This window comes from Trachymyrmex septentrionalis, unplaced genomic scaffold (assembly GCF_001594115.1).
Source record: "Trachymyrmex septentrionalis isolate Tsep2-gDNA-1 unplaced genomic scaffold, Tsep1.0 scaffold91, whole genome shotgun sequence".
Lineage (NCBI taxonomy): Eukaryota > Metazoa > Arthropoda > Insecta > Hymenoptera > Formicidae > Trachymyrmex > Trachymyrmex septentrionalis.
This window is the reverse complement of record NW_017306102.1, coordinates 387,380-409,013: the sequence shown is the minus strand read 5'-3', so window position 1 is coordinate 409,013 and position 21,634 is coordinate 387,380. Positions and strand designations below refer to the sequence as shown.

General features: G+C 30.5%; 1 protein-coding gene and 1 long non-coding RNA gene across 5 annotated transcripts in view; one reads left to right on the top strand and one right to left on the bottom strand.

Annotated features, from left to right (window-relative positions):
• Nucleotides 1-21,634, bottom strand: part of LOC108756048 (zinc finger protein 569-like) — a 78,612-nt gene that overhangs the window by 5,614 nt on the left and 51,364 nt on the right. For all 4 annotated transcript variants that reach the window (XM_018499606.1, XM_018499604.1, XM_018499605.1 and 1 more), the window contains exon 14: nucleotides 16,177-16,446. In XM_018499606.1, the coding sequence (XP_018355108.1) occupies nucleotides 16,177-16,446 (270 nt within the window). The remainder of the gene's footprint in view (nucleotides 1-16,176; nucleotides 16,447-21,634) is intronic.
• Nucleotides 13,261-16,246, top strand: LOC108756049. Its single transcript, XR_001939805.1, has 3 exons — nucleotides 13,261-13,713; nucleotides 13,775-14,067; nucleotides 16,170-16,246. It is a non-coding gene; the product is annotated as an uncharacterized LOC108756049 (long non-coding RNA).

Sequence of the window (21,634 nt, the reverse complement as noted above, 5' to 3'; positions counted from 1 at the left end):
TTATTTCAAAAGTTCGGAAAATTTTGGGACGCACCTTGTAGTATATATAAATAAAATAAACAATTCACTCTGTTACCTCTGTTATTTCAAAACATAGATTAGAAAAAATCATAAATTTGACTGGAACAATGTGCTAATATTGGATAATGAACCAACGTATTTGAAAATTAAATTGATTTGAGATAATTCATATAAAAAAGTAAAGCGCTGGATTAAACAAACAAAACGGAACATCTGTCTGATACATATATTTGTCCATCTTGAGTCTTTTATTTCCCATTAATCATCCTCACTATTTTATTTAATATATGAAAAATTTGTTTATAAAACATTTGAGATGTAATATTCGTCCCAGAGGAAAGTCGACTTGTATTGTTTGTCTTGACAATATCGGTTTGCTAGTATTGTTACGTCCAGCGGACTCCCACGACTCTTTTCTTTCGTGGAGATCTGGAATTCGTTGAAATGGAAAGGACAGCTACGAATAGCGCACAAGTAAAGCGTTGTAATCTGCAGAAGACTAAACATTTTTTTTCTTTTTTTTCCTACACTAAAAACTAAAACGAGGAATCCAGTATCTCCTCGTAAATGTCGCTTCGAGATAGACTGAAAATCGGCACGCGTGCACGTGCGGCGAGACCCAAAAGACGCCGAGCCTGTGCCTCTAGGACACTACGGCTAAATTAATAATAAATATGTATTGAAAGCGTAAGACCGGCGCCAAGATTAACGGTCAAGTCGCGGACGATTCTCGCGAATCCATGATCACAAAATCCAAGAAGAGGCACGCGACGTTCAGGGATAGATGCTGGATGGTCTCGTGACGACGATGCATGCGCGCCTTCTTGACGCACAACACGTGAGTTTTCCCATATATTTTAAGATCGTAAAATTTTGGAAGACTTCCTACTACAGACTCTTGTCAACATCCTTTCCTCCCAATCCTTAACCAATCCAAAAGCAAAGGAAAATTCTACTACTAGTTAACGAAATTCTAACCTATTCCACCAATCCGAATCTGAGTAATCGGGGACGATTAGTATAAAAATCGCGGTTCCGCGGCTCTCGGGGTGATTTTTCTTTGAGTTTTGGGAGACTACAGTTATCGCGACATTTGAAAAGGCTCCAGCCGATTCTCGAAGCTCTCTCTCTCTCCAGTAGAGTCAGTGCATCAATTTAAGATCAACGGCATTCCTCGATCGGAGAAATTGACGAACCGGACCTGAGGCTCAGCATCCCACGGTCGACAGTCTCTTGGGCACACATCGCTATCTCCGAGCAGTAAGTTTTGATTTCGCTATAGTACATTGGGTGATCCCTCCCCTTCTTTTTTTTTGCGCATGCACGCACGCACGCACGCACGCACGCACGCACGCACGCACGCACGCACACATATATGCATAAAGGCGTACATATACTTTAGAATAGAGAATCAAAAAGTATGAAGATATATGTACAATAATTATATTTATTAAAACACACTTTAATATAGTTGTCTATTAAATTTAGGATTATATATACTAATAATTTTGAATATAACAATCATTTAATCATTGTTATTTTATATCTATAATCTATGATTTGATAACAGAATGTGTGCTGATATATTTTTCTCGAATGACTCAACATGTTTAAATAATTTCATCATTATGGACTAATTGCGACCGATATAATGGAAGAATGTAACTGAGAATATTACAAGACTGAAAGCATTATTGCGACAGAAAATAGATATGAAGGAATCACTATTAACGCTTTACGTAACTATAATCTGTAGAAATTGTATCTCACTGTTTTATTAATTTTGTTAAATGTGCGTTCTCTACATGTATACTGAGGATAACCTAATAATAAGATTGAAACATGTGTTCTAAGAATTCTGAAATACATAAAAATCTGGCTTGTAGCCCCTCCCTTCTTGTTAATTAAATTATTTATTGTTAATTAAAAATTAGTTCTAAAGGATATCGATTAGAGAGAAGAATATTAATAATAAGTTTTACTTATTATAAGTTAACAAATTTTTTTCCTAAAATCTGGGGTGAGACAGAATCACTACTCTATCTATGAGATCAAAACCTATCTATTACATCAATTTTTTGGCACATTGGATGATAAGAGTAAAAATTGATATATAAGGAAGAAAAAATATATTTATCATGTAAAGATCATGTGTTAAGTAATTATCTTTTTTTATAATTGTGATATCGAGAAAATTAAGTCTATCACCGCCTATTTCAATCGTAAATTTTAATCTCGAATGATACTCATTAAAAACTTTCAATAATAAATTTATATTTGACGGATAAATTGCAATACCATAAATAATACACATGTCATCCACATATCTGTAATTATAACCAACTACAAAAGGCAATTTTTTTAGCGAAGATGTTTCCAGGTCTTGTAAAACAAAATTTGACAACAGGTGCCCCCATTGGGACACCATAAGATTGTTTATATATTTTATTGTTAAATGTGAAAAATGTGGAATTCAAAACTATTTTCAAGGCTTCAATAAATTCTGATTATGATAATCTATTATTTTTTTAGATTAGTTCCCATCTTTCTTCGATACTTTTTATAACCAAATCGACCGAAACGTTAGTGAACAGTAAGACAACATCCGGTGAAACAAATATAAAATCCTCCGGAATTTAATTTTGAGATGTCTTTTATTAATGTAAAACTTCGTGTAAAACTATTCTTAACATGATTGTCTAGATGTTCCAGACTTGAAACGAGAATTCTATCTAAATAAGTTGCAAGATTATGGAGAGACTACCAATGGATGAGATAATAATGCGCAATGGATTATTTGGTTTATGGATTTTTGATAATCGATAGCGTAAGGTTTATGAATTAGACAAATTAAAAAATTATGCGTAACGCTAAACACTAATTCTTTATTCTTCCATCTCTTTAACATGATTTTGAGATCATTAACTAACTTATACTGTATGGATGTTTGGATTCTTTTTCAATAATATATAGGTAACTACATCCGACAACATTGATTCCAGTCTATCCATATAATCAGATTTATCAAGAACAAGAAGTGCTACCCTTATCAGTGCGAGAATAAAATATCTGGGTTTTTAAGCAATTTTTTGTGGCTAATACAAATTCATAAACCATATCGTCAATATTTGTTTTATTATTTTTTATCTTACCCCATTGTTAATCAAACATGGGAAAAGTTTATTAAATCAATCATGGGAAAAACCATTCTTGTTTACAATTTTCAATTGGGATAAATTGTCTTAAATATATTTTATGCATTTTACCCTCATGTGTGTGTGTGTGTGTGTTTTCTATATTGTTAGGAAGAAGACAAAATCCTTCATCAAGCTGTAATAATTGTTGAACATCATTCAGTATATTAATATTGGAAAGATTAATAAACCACTTGTCATTGACAGTTGGAAAATCAAAACTATTTTTAAACTCCGAAATTTTAAGGACTACTTTATGATTTTCCATGTCAGATATTAAATTTGGTTTCTCAAATGAAAATCTTTTAGTTTCATTCAAAATCTTTTAGTATATTAAGTTGATTCTAAATGTGTGACATAATAGGTCATCTATGTGACTTTATTTTCATTATTTATAATAATGCCTTTCATTATTTGTAATTATACCTTTCTTCCAGCCAATATAATTTCTTAAAAATCCTATTACGTTCTTTATTATAGTTCTTATTAAGAGCAATTTGCTATGATTTAAAAAAGTTATTATAAATATTGAATAGTAGTTCCCTTGTTATAACTTTGCAAATGTTACACAGATCCTAAACTTAAGAGAATTGCAATGTTTGAATGTGTCCGAAATCTCCAAATTCATGATATTGTGAATCATTTTATTTATACTGTTTCTAGCACGAACTTTAAAATTGTGATTATAAAACTTAAGATTAGAGATGTGTTTTGTATTTAAATGTTGAGGATGTATGTGTAAATATCATGAGGTTTAACTCCAACTTGAGTCTTAAGTCTTTTAACGTGTACCAAAGTTCCATTTAATGAAAAAAAAATTGACTGCTCACTGTAGTAACGCACATTTCAATTAAATATTCTTATTTTCATATATTTTTTAGAATGTATTTTTTGTTTATAATTGACATAATTTAAAGATTTTATAGATTTTTAAAAAATTATTACTTTGATATAATAGTTTGGAAAATAAGTTTAGAAAAGGTTTGGAATAGAAAATTTTTTCTTTCTTCAAGAAGCACATATACACTTGGCGCCTTTTTTACATTTAGCTTTATAGTTTAAGTTTCTATTTATGCTCAGTAGAAAAACTGGGTGTGGAAGTACTGCATAAAGTCAGATGACAGAAAATCTGCTATTTATAACATTTGCGGTGCAACTTTCGAATATTCCGATTCAACAAAAGTTCATTGAACAGGCACTTGAAAAGCGTACATGTGTACATGTACATATTATTATGAGTCATGAAAACAGCACGGGAAAAATTACAATAAACAAGGAGATCATATCGAGAATAAGTAAGTGTTAATAATGTTAATATACATATATTATGAAATGTATGCCTTATAATTGAAATGAATCAACTTTCAGTAAAGAAAAGACTACATGATAAAATTTTAATGTCACAATAAATAACTCAAATTGTAGCATTATTTACAAAAAATAACGTCATATTTCAATATTTTTACATTTTTCTGTGATTGTTGTAACATATTCATAATTTTAAATAAAATAAACATAATATTAGGTTAAGTATTATAAAAAGTCATCGCGTTTTTTTAAAAGACATCTATCAGTAAAAACCGCAATTACTTTCTTACCAACAATATAAATATATCTTGATAGAGTAAAGTTTCAGCTTTAAAAATCTCTTTTTTAAATTATACGATAACTTTTAATGGAGTTATGAGCAATTAAAGTCAAAATAATTCTTTTATTTAATCCGCGATAACTCAGTAATCAAAAGTCGTAGGAATATTAAAAAAAAACCATTTTGTAGGGAAAGTATCAAGCTTTCACGATAGGTAATCGAAAATTTTCTCAAATTCGTTTTGGACACGTTACAAATCCACAAAGTGAGAAGAAAATTTTTCGTCTTTTTCAGCTCGTAGTTTTTGGTATGTAAAAATTATCAAACTCATATAAACTTAAAAAATGTGATAAGCTTTTAAAAGTAGAGATTTCAAGCTTTAAAACCCTTTTTTTAAATTTGAATTTCATTCATTATTGACGAAGATATTGTATATACAACTTTGAGCTAAAAAATACGCGATGACTTTTTACTTAACCTAATATATGTTATACAATTTTATGTCAGAAATGATTCTACTTTATTATATTATATGTGTTTCAGTGAAACAGCACTTTACTTTTAATTACGCAACAAAATGATTGTATCTCATATGGTATGATTATATCAATTATCAGTATTATTCATAATTGATATATTTCCGAATTCTATAATATTTTTTTATCTTCCTCGTCAGAAATGATTCATCAAATGATGAAGAGAATGTAGAAAACATACAGGATGTAGGAAATTTAATTACTGACAGCTCCACTACTTCGTCACTTCAAACATAAGTAAGATGGTATATTAAAAATCTTTGTCTAATAAAAATTTTAATTTTGATTTTTTTATTAACCGTCTGTTCGAATTTACGCCGAAATCTTTTCCAAGCAATTCTTGAAATGCAATGAATAGCTGGAATACTAACAATTTCCTTATATTGCTATCAGATAATACAAGACAATCGCCGCACAAAAGAAAACGAAAGGCTGATAGAGTATGTAACGTAGATTGTCAAGAAAAAATATCTCAAGCTCGCCCGTTTAATTGTAGTAAATCAATTACCGCTATCTTTGCTGAAAGCAAAAGCTAAATACATGGCAACAATAGAATCTGGCTATATGATCCCTGCAACAAAAACAATTCTTCCGCGATTATAATTAATTTACGATGAAGTAAAGACCATACAGCATGAGATACAACGTCAAGATGCAAGTATATCATACTCGACGAATATTTGGACATCTCTTTCACAAGATGCATTCTTATCAGTTACGGCGCACTATATCGATAAAGAAAAATGGGAACTGAAGCTATTACTTTATGCACGATCAAATTAGAAAAACGACATACCACTGAATATATAGCTTTGGGTTTGGAAATGGTATTTTTTTATTGGGATATAGAAAACCAAATTTTTACATCAGTACACGATAATGCACCTAATATGATAAGCGCGGAAAAAATTACACAAAGTTAAAGAGAACATATTAATTGTGCAGCTCATACTTTACAACTAGCCGTAAATGATGCATTGCATTTGGAGGAAATAACATCTATCATACAAAAAGGAAGGAAAATTGTAGCATACTTTAAACACGGTCAACACAAGAGGTATATAAAATTCAAATAAAACTTAATTTTCTGGAAGAAGCATTGACAAGAAGTTGTCCCACAAGATGGAATTCAACATATTATATGTGTGAATGGTTACAAAACAGAACCCTTATTTTGACAGTCTTGAATAATACTTTTCTACAAAACCAGCGCAAGCATGAAATTTAGAAATGACTGTGAACAAATGGTTGATTATAAATAAATTAGTGACACTTTTGAAGCCTTCGCAACGTGCAACCACCGTTTATTTTGCTCCTCATCTGAAATTATGGTATCTTTGGTTCGTCCAGTAGTACGTGGCATCATAGACAATTATATGGCAAAAGATATTTAAGATGGAAATTTCGCACGTTGAAATGTATACTTCGTCAATCTCTTACTAGATGCTTCGATATGATACCATTGAATAATCAAAAAGTTAGCATACATCAAGTCGCAAATTTTCTCGATCCTCGCCACGAGGAATTGATAGTCAAATTATGCGAAGTCGAAAAAATAAAAATAAAAGATTTTATTAAGAAAAAATTACAGATAAGATTTTTTTCTTATCTAATACTTCTGTAGATTGTAAATATATATTTCTTTTAAAATATTGAATTGGAAAGAAGATAATGTCATTTTTTTAAGTTTAAAATTTTATATACATCTACGTAAAAAAATGAGTGAAATTTAAATTTAAAAAACGAGTTTTAATGTTTGAAGTCTGTACTTTCGAAAAGTTATTATATTATTTTAATTTCTACAGGGTGGGGCAAAAGTCCCGCTACCATTTTGATTGCGCGCCATCTTGGTTATGTGACGTATAGCTCAGTTTAGCTTTAACCGTTGTGTTGTGTAGACGTCCAAATTTTATAATGGTCAACGAGTTGAGTACAGTAATGCAATCCTAAGGCTGTCTGGTGAAATTGAAGATTTTTCGTCTAAATTGATAATGAGCGATAAAGCCCATTTTCTTCTTAGTGGCCATGTCAATAAACAGAACAGTCGGTTTTGAGGAACACAGAATCCTCAATTAATTCATGAAACATCATTGCATCCACTAAAAACAACTGTATGGTGTGGTATTCATGCTGGAAACATAATCGGTCCCTGAGATGTTGCACGATGTCATGAAAAATGTCTTAAAAAGAGCCGAAAGTTGCATAGCGAATCGCGGTCACCATTTAGCCGATATTCTTTTCTAATCATAACGCAAAAAAAATGTAAAGACCAAATAAACATTGTATGAAAACCAAACTGACTTATCTTTTCTTTGAACAAAGTTATAGGCAATCAAAATGGTAGCGGGACTTTTGCCCCACCCTGTATAAGCTTGGTAATTTTTACATATAAACTACGAGCTGCACAAAGTAAAAAAATTATTTTCTTACTTTGCATGTTTTACGTGCGCAAAAACAATTTCCAAACATTTTCAACTATGTATCGCAAAAGCTTAAAGTTTTCCTTACAAAATTGTTTTTCTTTTAAATGTTTCTACGACTTTTTGTTACTGAGTTAAAATAGAAAATACCGATTTAACTTCAGTCCATGCACCTGAAGAAAATTCGCAGAAAATTATAATTGCTTTAGACTTCATTTTTCAAAAAAGAAATTTAAATGTGGAAACGAGTTGACAAAACAATTGGATCGTTATTTAATGAAAGCAACAGTTAATCATAATGAATCACCCCTTGAATGTTCCGAAAAAATGTCCGGCACTAGCAGAACTTCTGAAAAAATATTTGCCAGTAACATCTGCAGGTTTGGCCTAATTTTTCTCGGATGATGATAGTGTCAGCGGATACGAACAACCGGTCGACAGGGGGCGAACAATTATCGTGAGGCGACGGCGACAGATTGAAATTATAACGTAAACGGACTGCAATGTTTTTATTTTGTTGTACATTTTTTATTTTCTTTCTATTTCCCTTTTTAAAATGATTCATATTAAAGAAAAAACGATTTAAATTTAATGAAAGATACTGATTTATTGGACACCTCTTATTTTGGACCAACATATTGAACGATATACGTGAACATAAATTGTCATAGTTTTGAACAGACTTGTTTTTACATTCGATTTTATTGACTTACTTTTATTTGACCTACATATCACATCAGTCAATTTTCAAACAAGTAATAGACAACTTCTAATTTTAATATACTTGACCAGATCTTCGATTGAGATTTTTAAGATAATATTTTAGATAAATTAACGTGAGTTATAATTTGATTCTGTATTTCTTATTCACACTAATTATATTATTTTAATACTTCTTCTCGTTTTACAGAATATCATAAAATATTCGTAATAATTGAACTCTCAAATCAATTGATTCAAGTCTGCGATAAACGGATTCCCGTTTTCAATTCGAAAAATTTGACAAAATTATTTTTATCGGAGAACATCATGTTAATCTACTTTTGACTGAAGTATTTTATTCTTCTTATTTTATATAATATATCTATCTTAACACAATTTGACATTCGAATTTTATATGAATTGACACATTACCACTGATGATTTTTTTTTAATATTTCATTATATGCGCTATCTAATTGGTTCGTTAATTTAATAATGTATTTTTGCTTTGTACTGAAGAAGGATTTGTAAGCCAAAATACTTGTAATTTTATATTATTTTCTTAATTATATTTAGATTATTATATAGTATTTATATTCTTATGTTAATTATATTAATTTAAAGTCAATCTAATTATAAGCTCGAAATAAACCACGTCTTTGTTTAATTTGTTTTAAATATATATGGCAATTTTTTCTCATTTTTTGAAACTTGATTCTGGTAACAGTGAATTGTAAAAATTGTTCTTTCAATTTTTTCATGTTTTCTCATTATTATTAATTTTTGTGTCAGACCGAAATGTTTCAAAAGAAAGAAATTAATATGAATATACATATAATGGACACATGTCTTGTAATTGTATACATATTTATATATTTATTAATATTTGTTTATTAATATTTGTATATGTTCTGATATAAAACTTTTTTCAGGGTATGAGTTCTTTGCCGACAGTTTTTGTGTAATTTTCTGTTTAATTATTTTTTTCTCTTTTGTAAAATTGTTTAATCAATATCTATCTTATCTTCACAAATTTCGTAGTAAAATGTGTATTATAACAATTATTTTATACAATTTATAAATTTTTCAATATTTCTATGTGTTAGTTATTTCATTATATTAAATTATTCATAATATATGATGTATTAGTCGTTTCATGCGAATATCCATGCAATGCGGGTATTTATATAAACTATAAAGTGAGCATCTGTATGATACGCGTCATACCCCTGTGATACTGGTATCCGCAGATTCGGTCTTCACTCATATGCAATAAATGATTGACAAGCGGGCAAGTGTCAATTTGCAATGTTACCTAGTTCTTTTTGCCAAGCATTAATTTTATACTGTTACTTCTTCAATTTTTGATAACACCTAAACTGAGCAAAATAACGCGATTTTGTAATATAATAATGTTTTGACGCAGAATTAAACTACTACTTTGATTAGAAAAGAAATGTCTTTGAATAAATTGTGATATAATTTCTTTTAAAAAGAATTAAAGAATTAAATCCACACATTGGAAAATCCTTCAATAGAAATACAAATATAATATATATACTTAGATTTCATTATATACAAATTAAAGATAGTCCCACTTGGATTATATTCACACATGTATTCTTTATCTACTTTATCATGAAGTTTAACTTGACGCTAGTTATTGATATTAAATATTTTATAATATATAAATGATACATAAAATTTTGTAGAATTTAACTTGGCGCCAGTTGTTGATATCAAATCTTTTAAACAAATGATAGTGAATCACTAGAGTTAAGTAAATAATACAGATAGTATCATTCGGATTTTTTTTATATACTTTTTTAATGAAATTTAACTTAATAAAGACAGCACCCACTCACGCACGCACACACATCTTTTAATTTTTAATTTGGTACAAATGGTATAACAGTTTTTTTCAAGAAGTAATAACTTTTGATAGAGAATATTAAAGCTGCCATTATTTGGATTAATAAAAAGATTTAAATTAAAATATTGGTAAAAATACTAAATTAAAACTTTCTCTTGAAAACACAGTCAGCCCCAAATGATTTCCGAGTCTTGACCTTGACTCTAAAGGGGGAAAATCTCAGATGCGCACAAAAATAATCGGACACAGTCGCAATCGGACAAGGATTGATTGACACACGATGGATCCAATCGGATACAGATAGAAGGGAACATACAACAGTTTCCATCGGACACAAGTTGAAACGGACACACGACGGTCTCAATCGGACACAAGTTGAAATAGATAACATGATAATTATTGAGGTTAAGAATCTGTCGTGTAAACAATGGGGTGTATAGACAGTAATACTTATTGATTCGGGATGGCGTAGTCAATGTCCGCTTAGAATATTTTTCCAAAACCTAATCCTAATCAACCCATTGTTTTATGCGTGGAAGATTGTAAACCTAGTAGAACTTTACTTCTTGAATGTACAACTTTCCACGCGAAAGTAAAAAATGTTTTTGATTAAGATTTTTTAACACAAAACGACATGGATTCTTCTACGCAAAATGAGGGCCACCTCACAAAAAATGGATTAGTTAGGGTGAGGTTTTTTTGAAAAATATTCCAAGCACCGTCTACAGCCCATGATACATACAAAAACGTAAGACCCTAAGAACTAACGGGAAGGAAATCATAACATTGGATTCGCTATTAACCTTATGGTCTCTACCGTGATTGGATAATTCGCTTACTGATTACGTCTTAGGTTTTTGTATATGCCATGAGCTTATGCACTGTTCACATGACAGATTTCCTAACCTCAATAGTTGTCGTGTGTCCGTTTCAACTTGTGTCCGATTGGGATCGTCATGTATCCGTTTTAACTTGTGTCCGACTAGAACTGTGTCTGATTGAGACCGTCGTGTTTCCGTTTCAACTTGTATCCGATTGGAATTGTGCCCGATAAGAGCTATCATATGTTCCTTTCTATCTGTGTCCGATTGGGTTCATCGTGTGTCCATTCAATCCGTGTCTAATTGAAACTGTGTCCGATTATTTTTGTGCACATCTAGGACCCTCCCTAAAGAAGATCAAGGTCATTGACTTTTTCCGTCGCTCAATATTCATTAAAAAGTTACGAACAAAACAATTTTTGTAAAAACGCACAATTTTTAACGTAAAGTACTTCAACAATATTTTCCCTTGACAGGGGAAGATGAAAGTCGCGCGCCCCCAAGCAGAGGTGGAGGTGAGGTGGGAGAGTCGCTTTAGATAAAAGTCGCGCGCCGCCAAGTAGGGATGGAGATGGGGTGGGAGTCGCTTCATCTCCTTCTAAGGAGTGCACGACTCAATCGAAAGAAGTAAAAATATCAGAAAAAATATCAAGACAATGGTCATTTCTATTTTTCGAGGAGCAATAAGGAATATTTTTTGAGAGAATGAAAGCTGCTATTATTTGAATTGGAGAAAAGCCTTCGATGAAAACATTTTTGTAGAATAATCAAAACTTTGAGTGCAAGCGTCATATGATAAACAACATACTGATCATTCAAAAGATCCGATCCTAGTTGGAACCAAAATATTTACGTTCGTGTCTCCTCTCGGAAAAGGCAACCTCCCGAAAGTATCGTTGCCCATAGAAACACAAAAGAATTTACCGTTCGGAACCGATATTAAAAGTAATATTATAGGTCCCATATGTTTGTGGCAATTGAATAATAATCAGCGTACGCACCACAAACATATGAGAAAGATGTAAGACAGACCAGAGGTCTAACGTACGTAAGGGGAAGAAGAATCAAAACTACTATTACTTGGATGGGAATAATAAAAAATACATAACGTATTACTTATACATAGTTACGCTGCGCAAACAAAAAATCGTACCAAATTAAAAAGAATTAAAGTAATATGTATTTTTTAAAGAAAAAAAAGGCGGCAAATATAGATATAATACATTGCTCGAATAAAAAACTGTAACATCAAATTTAAAAAATCAAATGACATATATTATTTATAAAAGATATGATATCCGATGTGATAATAACTGACGCCAAGTTGAATTCTAAAAAAAATACATATGTACTTCCAAAAGTTATATAAAGCATTTAAATTGCACTAATTACATAAAACTACTTTTAAAAAATAAATTCCAATGAGGAGAGAAAAAGAGATAGAGAGATGTAGTTAACTCTTTAATTAAAAAAAAAAAAAAAAAACTCGAGTATGTTTATTCGAAATTTTGTTTATTCCAAGTATATTAGTAATTATTTAATTTTCTTTAAAATTTTATATCACTGTGGCGATCGCGTTGCTGCAATCACACATTTAAACATCATGAATTCGGCTGAATGTAAAGAATTTCGAACTATAAATAGTTGCACGAACAAAGGAATCAGTTGTTGGAGCTCAGATACGTAATACATACATATATAGGCACACATATACAATAACATCGCTTGTATATGCGACAACGAGATGAGATTTAGACAGAGGCCGTTTAAATGCCTTAATTTTTTGTTGGTTACAAAAACTATCTCTACTATGTATCAGCACGCAATATATGCTAGAAACGCCTTGTAATTTTAGCTCTTATAATTTGGGCTATAACGATTATGTTCCGGAATCATCGTTAATTTAAATATATTCTCGGGGATGGCAAGTAAACAGCTCATCGACACCGTCACCGTTCAAAACATGAGTCTCGCTCCTGTTCTAATCACGTTATCTATCTCAGATGGCATGCGACCCCCTTTGCGTGACACCCGAAAAGCTGACTATCGCGCACATGTTCCGCGTGCGAAAGTTCAGTTCGCTTCCCGATCCCGATCAATACAAATCATCCATTGATATTCGTTTTTAACGAATCTTATTCTGAACGTTAATTGCGAACCAAACTGACTTGTCGTCGCGTATCACCGCTGTATTGTGTCACGTAACGTTACCGGTATACGCATACCGCGAGGGCATTGTACAAGAATTACCTGAGTTTCCGACGAGATTTGCCGGTCTCGTTGCTGCTCGCCATACACATTCTTTTTAACGACTGCGAGAAATTACTCAACGTCGTACCAAGTACGAATTACCTGTGGCCGCATCTAACCGAACGCATCAATTATCGGATTACAAGTATCACCTACCGCCCGCTTCAAAAAAAATCTTAATTCGACTCAATAATAAAATTCAAATTATTACAACCAAGAGAGTCATCGTTATTACACGCCTTGGCGAGCGAGCTTTCCATACAAGGTGACACCAGCGTCACAAACACAAAACAGATTGGAAAATTGAAGTATGTACATTTGTAACTTATACTTTGCGGATTTAAGCAAAACCGTTTTCAATAACTGTAGATAACAAGGACGAACAATAATAACATTTCACGAAAAATTTGAGAAAGATACGAGCGACCGACCTAAGAATTGCGAGGTCAGGGAGTCGTGCAATTGTTGCGATTAAAGACGTGTAAAAAGAGCTCCAGAATAAAATAGCGAATTCGTTAGAAGCTTTTCTTGCCTTCATCAGCGATATCCTCGCAACAATACTAAATCACAAAATTGTGTTATTTTACTCAACCCAAAGATTAAGTTATCACAAAGAGTTAAGGGGATGCTGGAGTGATGGCCGAACTTGATCGATATTAATAGTATAGATTTTTTAAATTTTTTCCAGATAAAAAAAGTCGATAATAATATTTTATTCATTTCTTTCATTATTCTATCTCACTGAAATGCATGCATCTATCCTTATATAATATATTGCAGAGCCATCTCTTGCAAGATCGAACACCTACTGCTAGACACAACTACTGCTTTGTTTACCATTGCGAGCCTTTGCTCAGCATTCGTATATACGTAATTTGCAGATCGATATAAATCTTTCTCTTTAAGCTTTTAATCTTACAATAATTTCATAAGGAGAGGAGTTCTAAATTCAGACGTTCGAAATTTTTAAAAATTTGAAACTTATGGTACGTAAAGTGTATTACCCAGATATTACTTTGGCCAAGCAGTAAAATGCGCTTCTTAACCATTGTCGAGAAAATAGACTTTGAAAAATTCCGGTGTATGTACATTAAACGTTGAGTAAATTTCAATGAGTGGCGCAACGGGTAGCGGCCTTGTCTAGTAACCGCTGGTTCGCTGGTTTAAGTCTTCGTCGACACTTCCTTTTTCCTCTCCTTTTTTATTTTAATATTTGTTATTCTATGTTTCTATGTAAAATCAATCAAATTTATAGTAATCAACGGATATTCAATATAAATCTTTTATGAAAAACACATGTTTCAGTTACAACGTAACGGAAACATACACGGTAATATTATCCGTATTTTTCACAATAAAAATTTATTTATAGATTTTCAGTATATTAATATCTCTCTAATAAGATACCTGATTGAGCATCAAATTATTAAATTGCTTGTCAATTTAATTTGTGATATTGCTATAATAGTTCAGTTGCTACAGTAGTTCAGTTAAGTCCAAAAGACCAATTCGACGTACAATTCAAATGACTACATATGTAGTATATAACTTCATATGGCAATTATTTAAGCATTTAAGATCCAGCTTTGACCGTTATATGCTTTAACTTTTACTTGTCAGGATATGTCTGTACTATTTGCACTACCAATACTATATCTGTAGGATGCCCTAATTAATAATATACTTTTTGTATAACAATTACTTTTTTCCTCTCTTACTGATTTGATAATCCTTTTCTAAGATTAAAATACACGCATTAATACGTGTCTATGAATTCAATGCTGAAAATGACAAAAAATTTCGAAATTGATTACTCTTCTTTACCATTTCTTAGTCCAATATAGCGCTCCAAAGCTGTCACGTCGTGTCAACATTTGCTTCATATAAAAGCTGTGCAATTTGTACTTACGAAATAGTAATTCACAGATTAGTAGTTTAAAGAAACAGTATGAAGTTCTAAAAATTGAACTTAGACATCTAATTAAAACGTAATTGTTATACGAAGATTTATGTGTATGGTATGTGGCGTGCATGAGTAAGATATTCATATAGTGATGTGTCAATGACACGTAAATCGTCCGTGTGTAAGTGCTATTTTCAATGACTAATTGTCTTTAGGATTCTCTTAAAGGGATGCTGAAGTTATCCTGATGTTTTAATCATCAAATGTTATGTTACTTTTCAGATCCTCCAATCTTTTAATTGTATTTATACCAGATTTAAAAATTTTTTGCCACAATTAAGGTATTAACAAACTAAGTCAATAATTTCATACAAACAACGAAAGAAAATTGAAAAATTTTGTGACCAATTTCTGCAATCGATTCGTGACAGCATATGTTACATATAAGAGTTTTAGACTTTGTACGTTAAATAAACTTAGATCGCACTAGAAATTATATGAAAAATTAATATGCTTGTAGAAATGAGTTAGAGGCTTTAGTATAAGAGAATGAAAAATATAAAAATTCCATTTGTATGTGTGTTACGAGTGAAATCAGTGTGAAAAGTAAAACAAAGCAGTAAGGGCCATGGCACGTAAAAATATTTGAACAGTAAAACGTAAGCAGTAAGCGAATTGATCAATCACAGTAAAAAACCATAAGGCCATAACGTAAATAGTAGCCAATCCAACTTTTCATTACTGCTTACATTTTACTACTTTAAGTTTCTGTGTGCCATGATTCTAATTGTGTCTAGCAGTAGGTATCGGGTCTTACAAGAGATGAAGCTGCGCTATATTAATTATTATTATTTATACTAGAAATTACCTCAAGCGCCTGGACGATTGCTTCTGCATCTGCTTGAATTGTCGATATCGTCTCGTTCTTGGTCATATTCGGACGCATCGTGATTCCGCTTTCGTCTATAGTATCTTCATCGACATGAATATTTAAGGTTTGGAGTTGTTGCGCAAACATTCCAGGATGAACTCTAATAATCTGACTGTCGTTCAATTGACTGATAAAATGTCCTTGAGAGAGAAGCTGTCGAGCTTCTTGAATGGACAATGGAATTGGATTTCCGTATTCATCCGTGATCTGAAAATACATTTCAAATAATTCAAATTAGGCTGTAATGAATAAATCAATAAAATAAAAAAAAACCTTTTAGAGTTAACATAGATTGTTAGTGTGTGAAAATCAGGGTTGTTCATTTTATTAATTACAGTTTTTAAAATTTAATAATTAGTTTTTAATAATTAACGAAAATAAAAATAATTAAAAGATGTACAATTAAAAATTAAAATGAGCGAATTTTATTCAATTGATGATTGATTTAAGTAAATTTAATTAAAATTTTTTGATTGACGATTGATTCAGGCGGAATTAATAAAAGATGTTTAATTAAAAATTGAAATATGTGAATTAAATTGAACATCATTCAATTGATGATTGATTTAAGCAAATTCAATTAAAACTTTTCGATTGACGATTGATTCAAGCGGAGTTCATTAAAAGACGTTTAATTGAAAATTGAAATGAGCGATTTCAATTAAACATCATTCAATTGACGATTGATCGATCACACCGTATACAGCCATATTAATTTTGATAACACTGATTTTATCAGATACGACTACTACTGACACATGACACGTTTATTTGTGCAAAAGTTTAGTGCATAAAAGTGCACATATAGGATACATGTAAGTACAATTTAAAATATGAAACACACGTGAAATAATCTCAACATTCTCGAGCAAAAAAGAGCAGACGCCGATAAATGTCTACAAAAATTTTGCACGGTTATGTATTTGAGAAATCGTGTACTATGTACACTTCCACCACATTGACGCAACATTTCAGAAATTAATTGCGATACTTTATAAATCTAGTGACTTTAGTGAATTTGAAAAGCGAATGCATCCTAGATAAAACAGGTCTTCATTCCCGAGTTTCATCTCTTCCTTTTTATTTTGTGATGACATTAAAAACCACCAGCTGGTAAAAAATATAGACATAGTATCTCTAGACTGTGCATTCGAGAAATGGAGGTAGTCCTCATTTAGAAAAGAACGCACTTATTTGACGATGTACCTCTTTAAAATTTGGCAGATAGGGCAATTCAATTTAAAAACTATAATGATAGATATTTCATTAATATTTATATGTCTATAATTTACAATATATATATATATATGCATATGTATCTACACTACTCAACAAAATTTAAGGATCATGTTCCACCTGCAAAAATAAGCAAATTTTAAGATAGTATAACTTCGTAAAACAGTACCATATCGAGATGTTTAAAAAAGCATTTTACAGCTTTCAATCTCTACTTTTCAGATCAGTACTTTAAAATACGGTCTTATTGATATTTTACGGAATTACACAAACATAAATGAAGATCAAATCTCAACATTTTTTACGAAATTTGCGAAGTTCCACGTCCCGAATTAAAAATTGTATACAAATACGGTTTACATCATTCGGAAGAGTGAATCTTTACCTTTAATTTGTTTTTTTACTGATCTCTGTACGTTTTTTTTCCGAGTAATTCAACGTTGAATAAAAAACGACTCTTTTTGGCTTCAATATTCAATAATACAATGAAAAAAAAATCGTACAGAGGTCAATAAAAAAGCAAATTAAAGATAAAGATTCACTCTTTCGAATGATGTAAACTACTCGTACATGTGTTTGTGTACAATATCCAATTTGCGCCATGGAACTTCACAAATTTCGTAAAAAAATGTTGAGATTTGATCTTCATTTATGTTTGTGTAACTCTATAAAATATCAATAAGACACCATATTAACATTGATCTGAGAAGTAGAAGTTGAAAGCTGTACAATGCTTCTCTAAATATCTTGATACGATAATTTTTAACGAACTTATTCTATATTGAAATTTGCTTATTTTTGCACGATAAAACAGGTCCTTCAATTTTGTTGAATAGTGTATATAGGTATATACATACAGGATATTTGAGAATGACTTCTCATTAGTTAAAGCGGACTAAATTGAATAAAAAAATTACCATTTTACAATTTTTGTAATAATAAACGAGATATTAATTTCTAAAAATCGTCAAATAAACGCATATCTGCTCTGCCTGTCATCCTAATCATCGGTTAATGATTCAATAGTCAATTAAACGAGTATCAATTAAACGAATTTGAATTAAATTTGCTTAAATCAATCCTCAATTGAATGATGTTCAATTGAATTCGCTCATTTCAATTTTCAATTAAATGTCTTGTAATTGATTTTGCTTGTGAATCAATCGTCAATTGAATGGTGTTCAATTGAATTCGCCTATTTCAATTGTCAATTAAACGTTTTTTAATTAAGTCTGCTTGAATTAATCGTCAATCGAAAAGTTTTAATTTAATGTATTTAAAACAATCATCAATTGAATCATTCCAGATGACAAAATGTTCCTTGGCATAAGAAAAGAAATAGGTGTTTAGCAACAGTTTCTCTTCAATTTGTCATCATGTTGCTGTCACCAGGGCAATAATAATTTTGTTTAGGTCAACTTAGAGGCATTATACGGACAACGGTTGTTTGCGCAAACGAGCAGAAATGCTGTAACAAATTTATTCTCTTAAATGTTGCTACAATCTGTTGGAAATCGTTTTTGTAAAATATTTAGTACACATTTTTGCCGATCGAATGGAAATGGAGTGTCGTCGAGCAGTATGCGGTACCGCCACCAGAAGAATGCATCGAGTTAAATTTCTCGATTTTAAAAAACAACGTAGAATAGAATAAAAGACGCAGCATTAGAAGATTTTTCAGCGGTGTTTTAATAGGATAATTTTTTGAAGTAAGCTCCAAGGGCTCTAAGATAAATGATATAATACTTGTTTTTAAATGTTTACCGACTAAATAAAATCTCCTAATACTTTAATATATATTTTATTCTGTATTGTAATTTTGTTCATAGTAACTTACACCTGTCAACCAAATGAGTAAAATGTCTAAAATCAACTTATAAGTCACTTTAAGATATCTTTCAGAGTTCTTTATGAAATATTTTAAAGATGTTTCTTAAAGAACTCTTAAAGATATCTTAAAGTTCTCTTTTGAGTCAATTTTAAACAGGAAAACATTGTTAGAGATTAACCCTTTTTACTACAATAGTTTCTTTTATATTATTGTCAAATTGCTAGCAAATTTGTTTTATGTAGAATTAGTTTCCATCATATTGCCGTGCGATTATCCTAACTTATAAAAAAAGAGGGAAATTGTTTCTCTCCGGTTGTGCACAACCATTTACGGTATATATTACCGCTATTATTATAAGCAAAATTATAAGCAAATAAATTTGTATTAAATTTATAGCAACATGCTATTTGGAAAACTTGCTATCTGGGATATTCAATTGAATTCGATCATTTCAATTGTCAATTAACTCCGCTTGAATCAATCTTCTATCGAAATGTTTTAATTAAATTTGCTTAAACCAATCGTCAATTGAATTCGATCATTTCAATTGTCAATTAAATGTTTTAATTAACTCTACTTAAATTAATCGTCAATCGAAAAGTTTTAATTAAATGTACTTAAAACAATTATCAATTGAATTATATTTAATTGAATTCGATCGTTTCAATTGTTAATTAAACGCGTAATTTAATTTAAAAAATAATTAATTACTTGCAACCCTGATAAAAATATGTACTTTATTGAAAAAAAAATTAAAAGATGAAGAAATAGACTAATGAGAGTAAAGCGCTGTAAGCGTTGCGCAATTTTTATGTAAATCTTCAATATATTTAGACGTTTTGACTCACGTTCGAGTCATCTTCAGCAATAATCCACAAATTACATAGATCAAGTTGAATCTTTGACGAGAGAACTCTACCAGTCATCACGAGTTGTCATTGCACGTGATTGATAATTCCAGTACAAGTCACAACAAACGAGATTGATTTCGTTATTTTATACTGTTACAGATAAAACAAATATAGATAAAATAATTAAAAATTAAAAAATTAAAATATAAAAAAATATAAGATAATGAATAATTATTAAATAAGAGGAGACAAGTCTCATAAAAATAATTCATCCCAAGGAGCCAGACACGAGAAATTTATAAGATAAATTCCGCAGTACATTTTAATAAAAATCTTAGTACTGTGTCAAAATTCGCTAACCGTTCGTAAAGAGAGAGAGACCAATTTAAAATGAGTGACATGTTAAGGGGATCTCCTACATTAGGAAGCTGAAAACAAGGTGATTTTTCATAATTTTGTTTCATAAGGAAGATTAATGTTTATTGATTTCAAACATTTTGCAAATTCTAATATAATTATTGTAGAATACGTACAAATTTTTGTGAAAAAAAATATTCTAAATAATAAAAACATAAACATTTAATTTGGCGGTTCGCCACGACGTAACAATTTTGTGTTCATCTTAGCGGCTATAATTCTTCTCTGAAGCAAAAAAAACCAAAAAAGCAAAGTTTGAATATTTGTAAAGTGCAAAATAATTGTTTTTTTTTTCTTCAACATATGTTACTTTTTAATTTTAATTTGATACTTATTTAACTCTTATTGCCCTGTCGATACATTAACTTTATTTTTTATTATAAAAGTTCTTCAATTTACTATATTAAATAAAAAAAGATTTTTAATTTGTATAGAATATTATACTAAAAAATTTTTTTTAAATCTATATAAATTACAATTATGTACGACTTTGAAGAAAAAAATTACGATTTTTATTAGGTAGCAGCCGTTTATGCAAAAAAATTGTTAATATTAATTTTTATTTAATTTTTTAGATTTACATAGGATGATTGACTATTAGTTAAAGAATGAAAAAGAAGTTTCTAAAAGAAGTCGATCGGACAAATATTTTTTTGCGTTGGTGAGTGAGCACTTGGCTTCTTATCTGCGGCGTGTTTTAATTTTAAGTTTTAAAGTTTTTTAGTTTACTTGTCTTTTATGAGTTCCCTTCCTTTTCCGTTTTTCAGTCAGCACTTGACTATGTCTCTTAACATCGGTTTGATTGCCCTATCGCACATACAACATTAAGCTACGTCGAGATCCATCACATTTGCTGATTTCCGCGCGTTAAAAATGTTGCGTCACTGAATGTTATCGATTTATTATTATCTTTCTCTGTTGTATTCTTTTATGTTCTTTTTATATCTTTTATATTATATTCTTTTTACATCTGAGGAGGGCTCAATCCAGCAGCCGAAACTTGTTTGTTTTATATTTTAATATACGCCGTTGTACTTTTTATTTTATTTTATGTATCTTT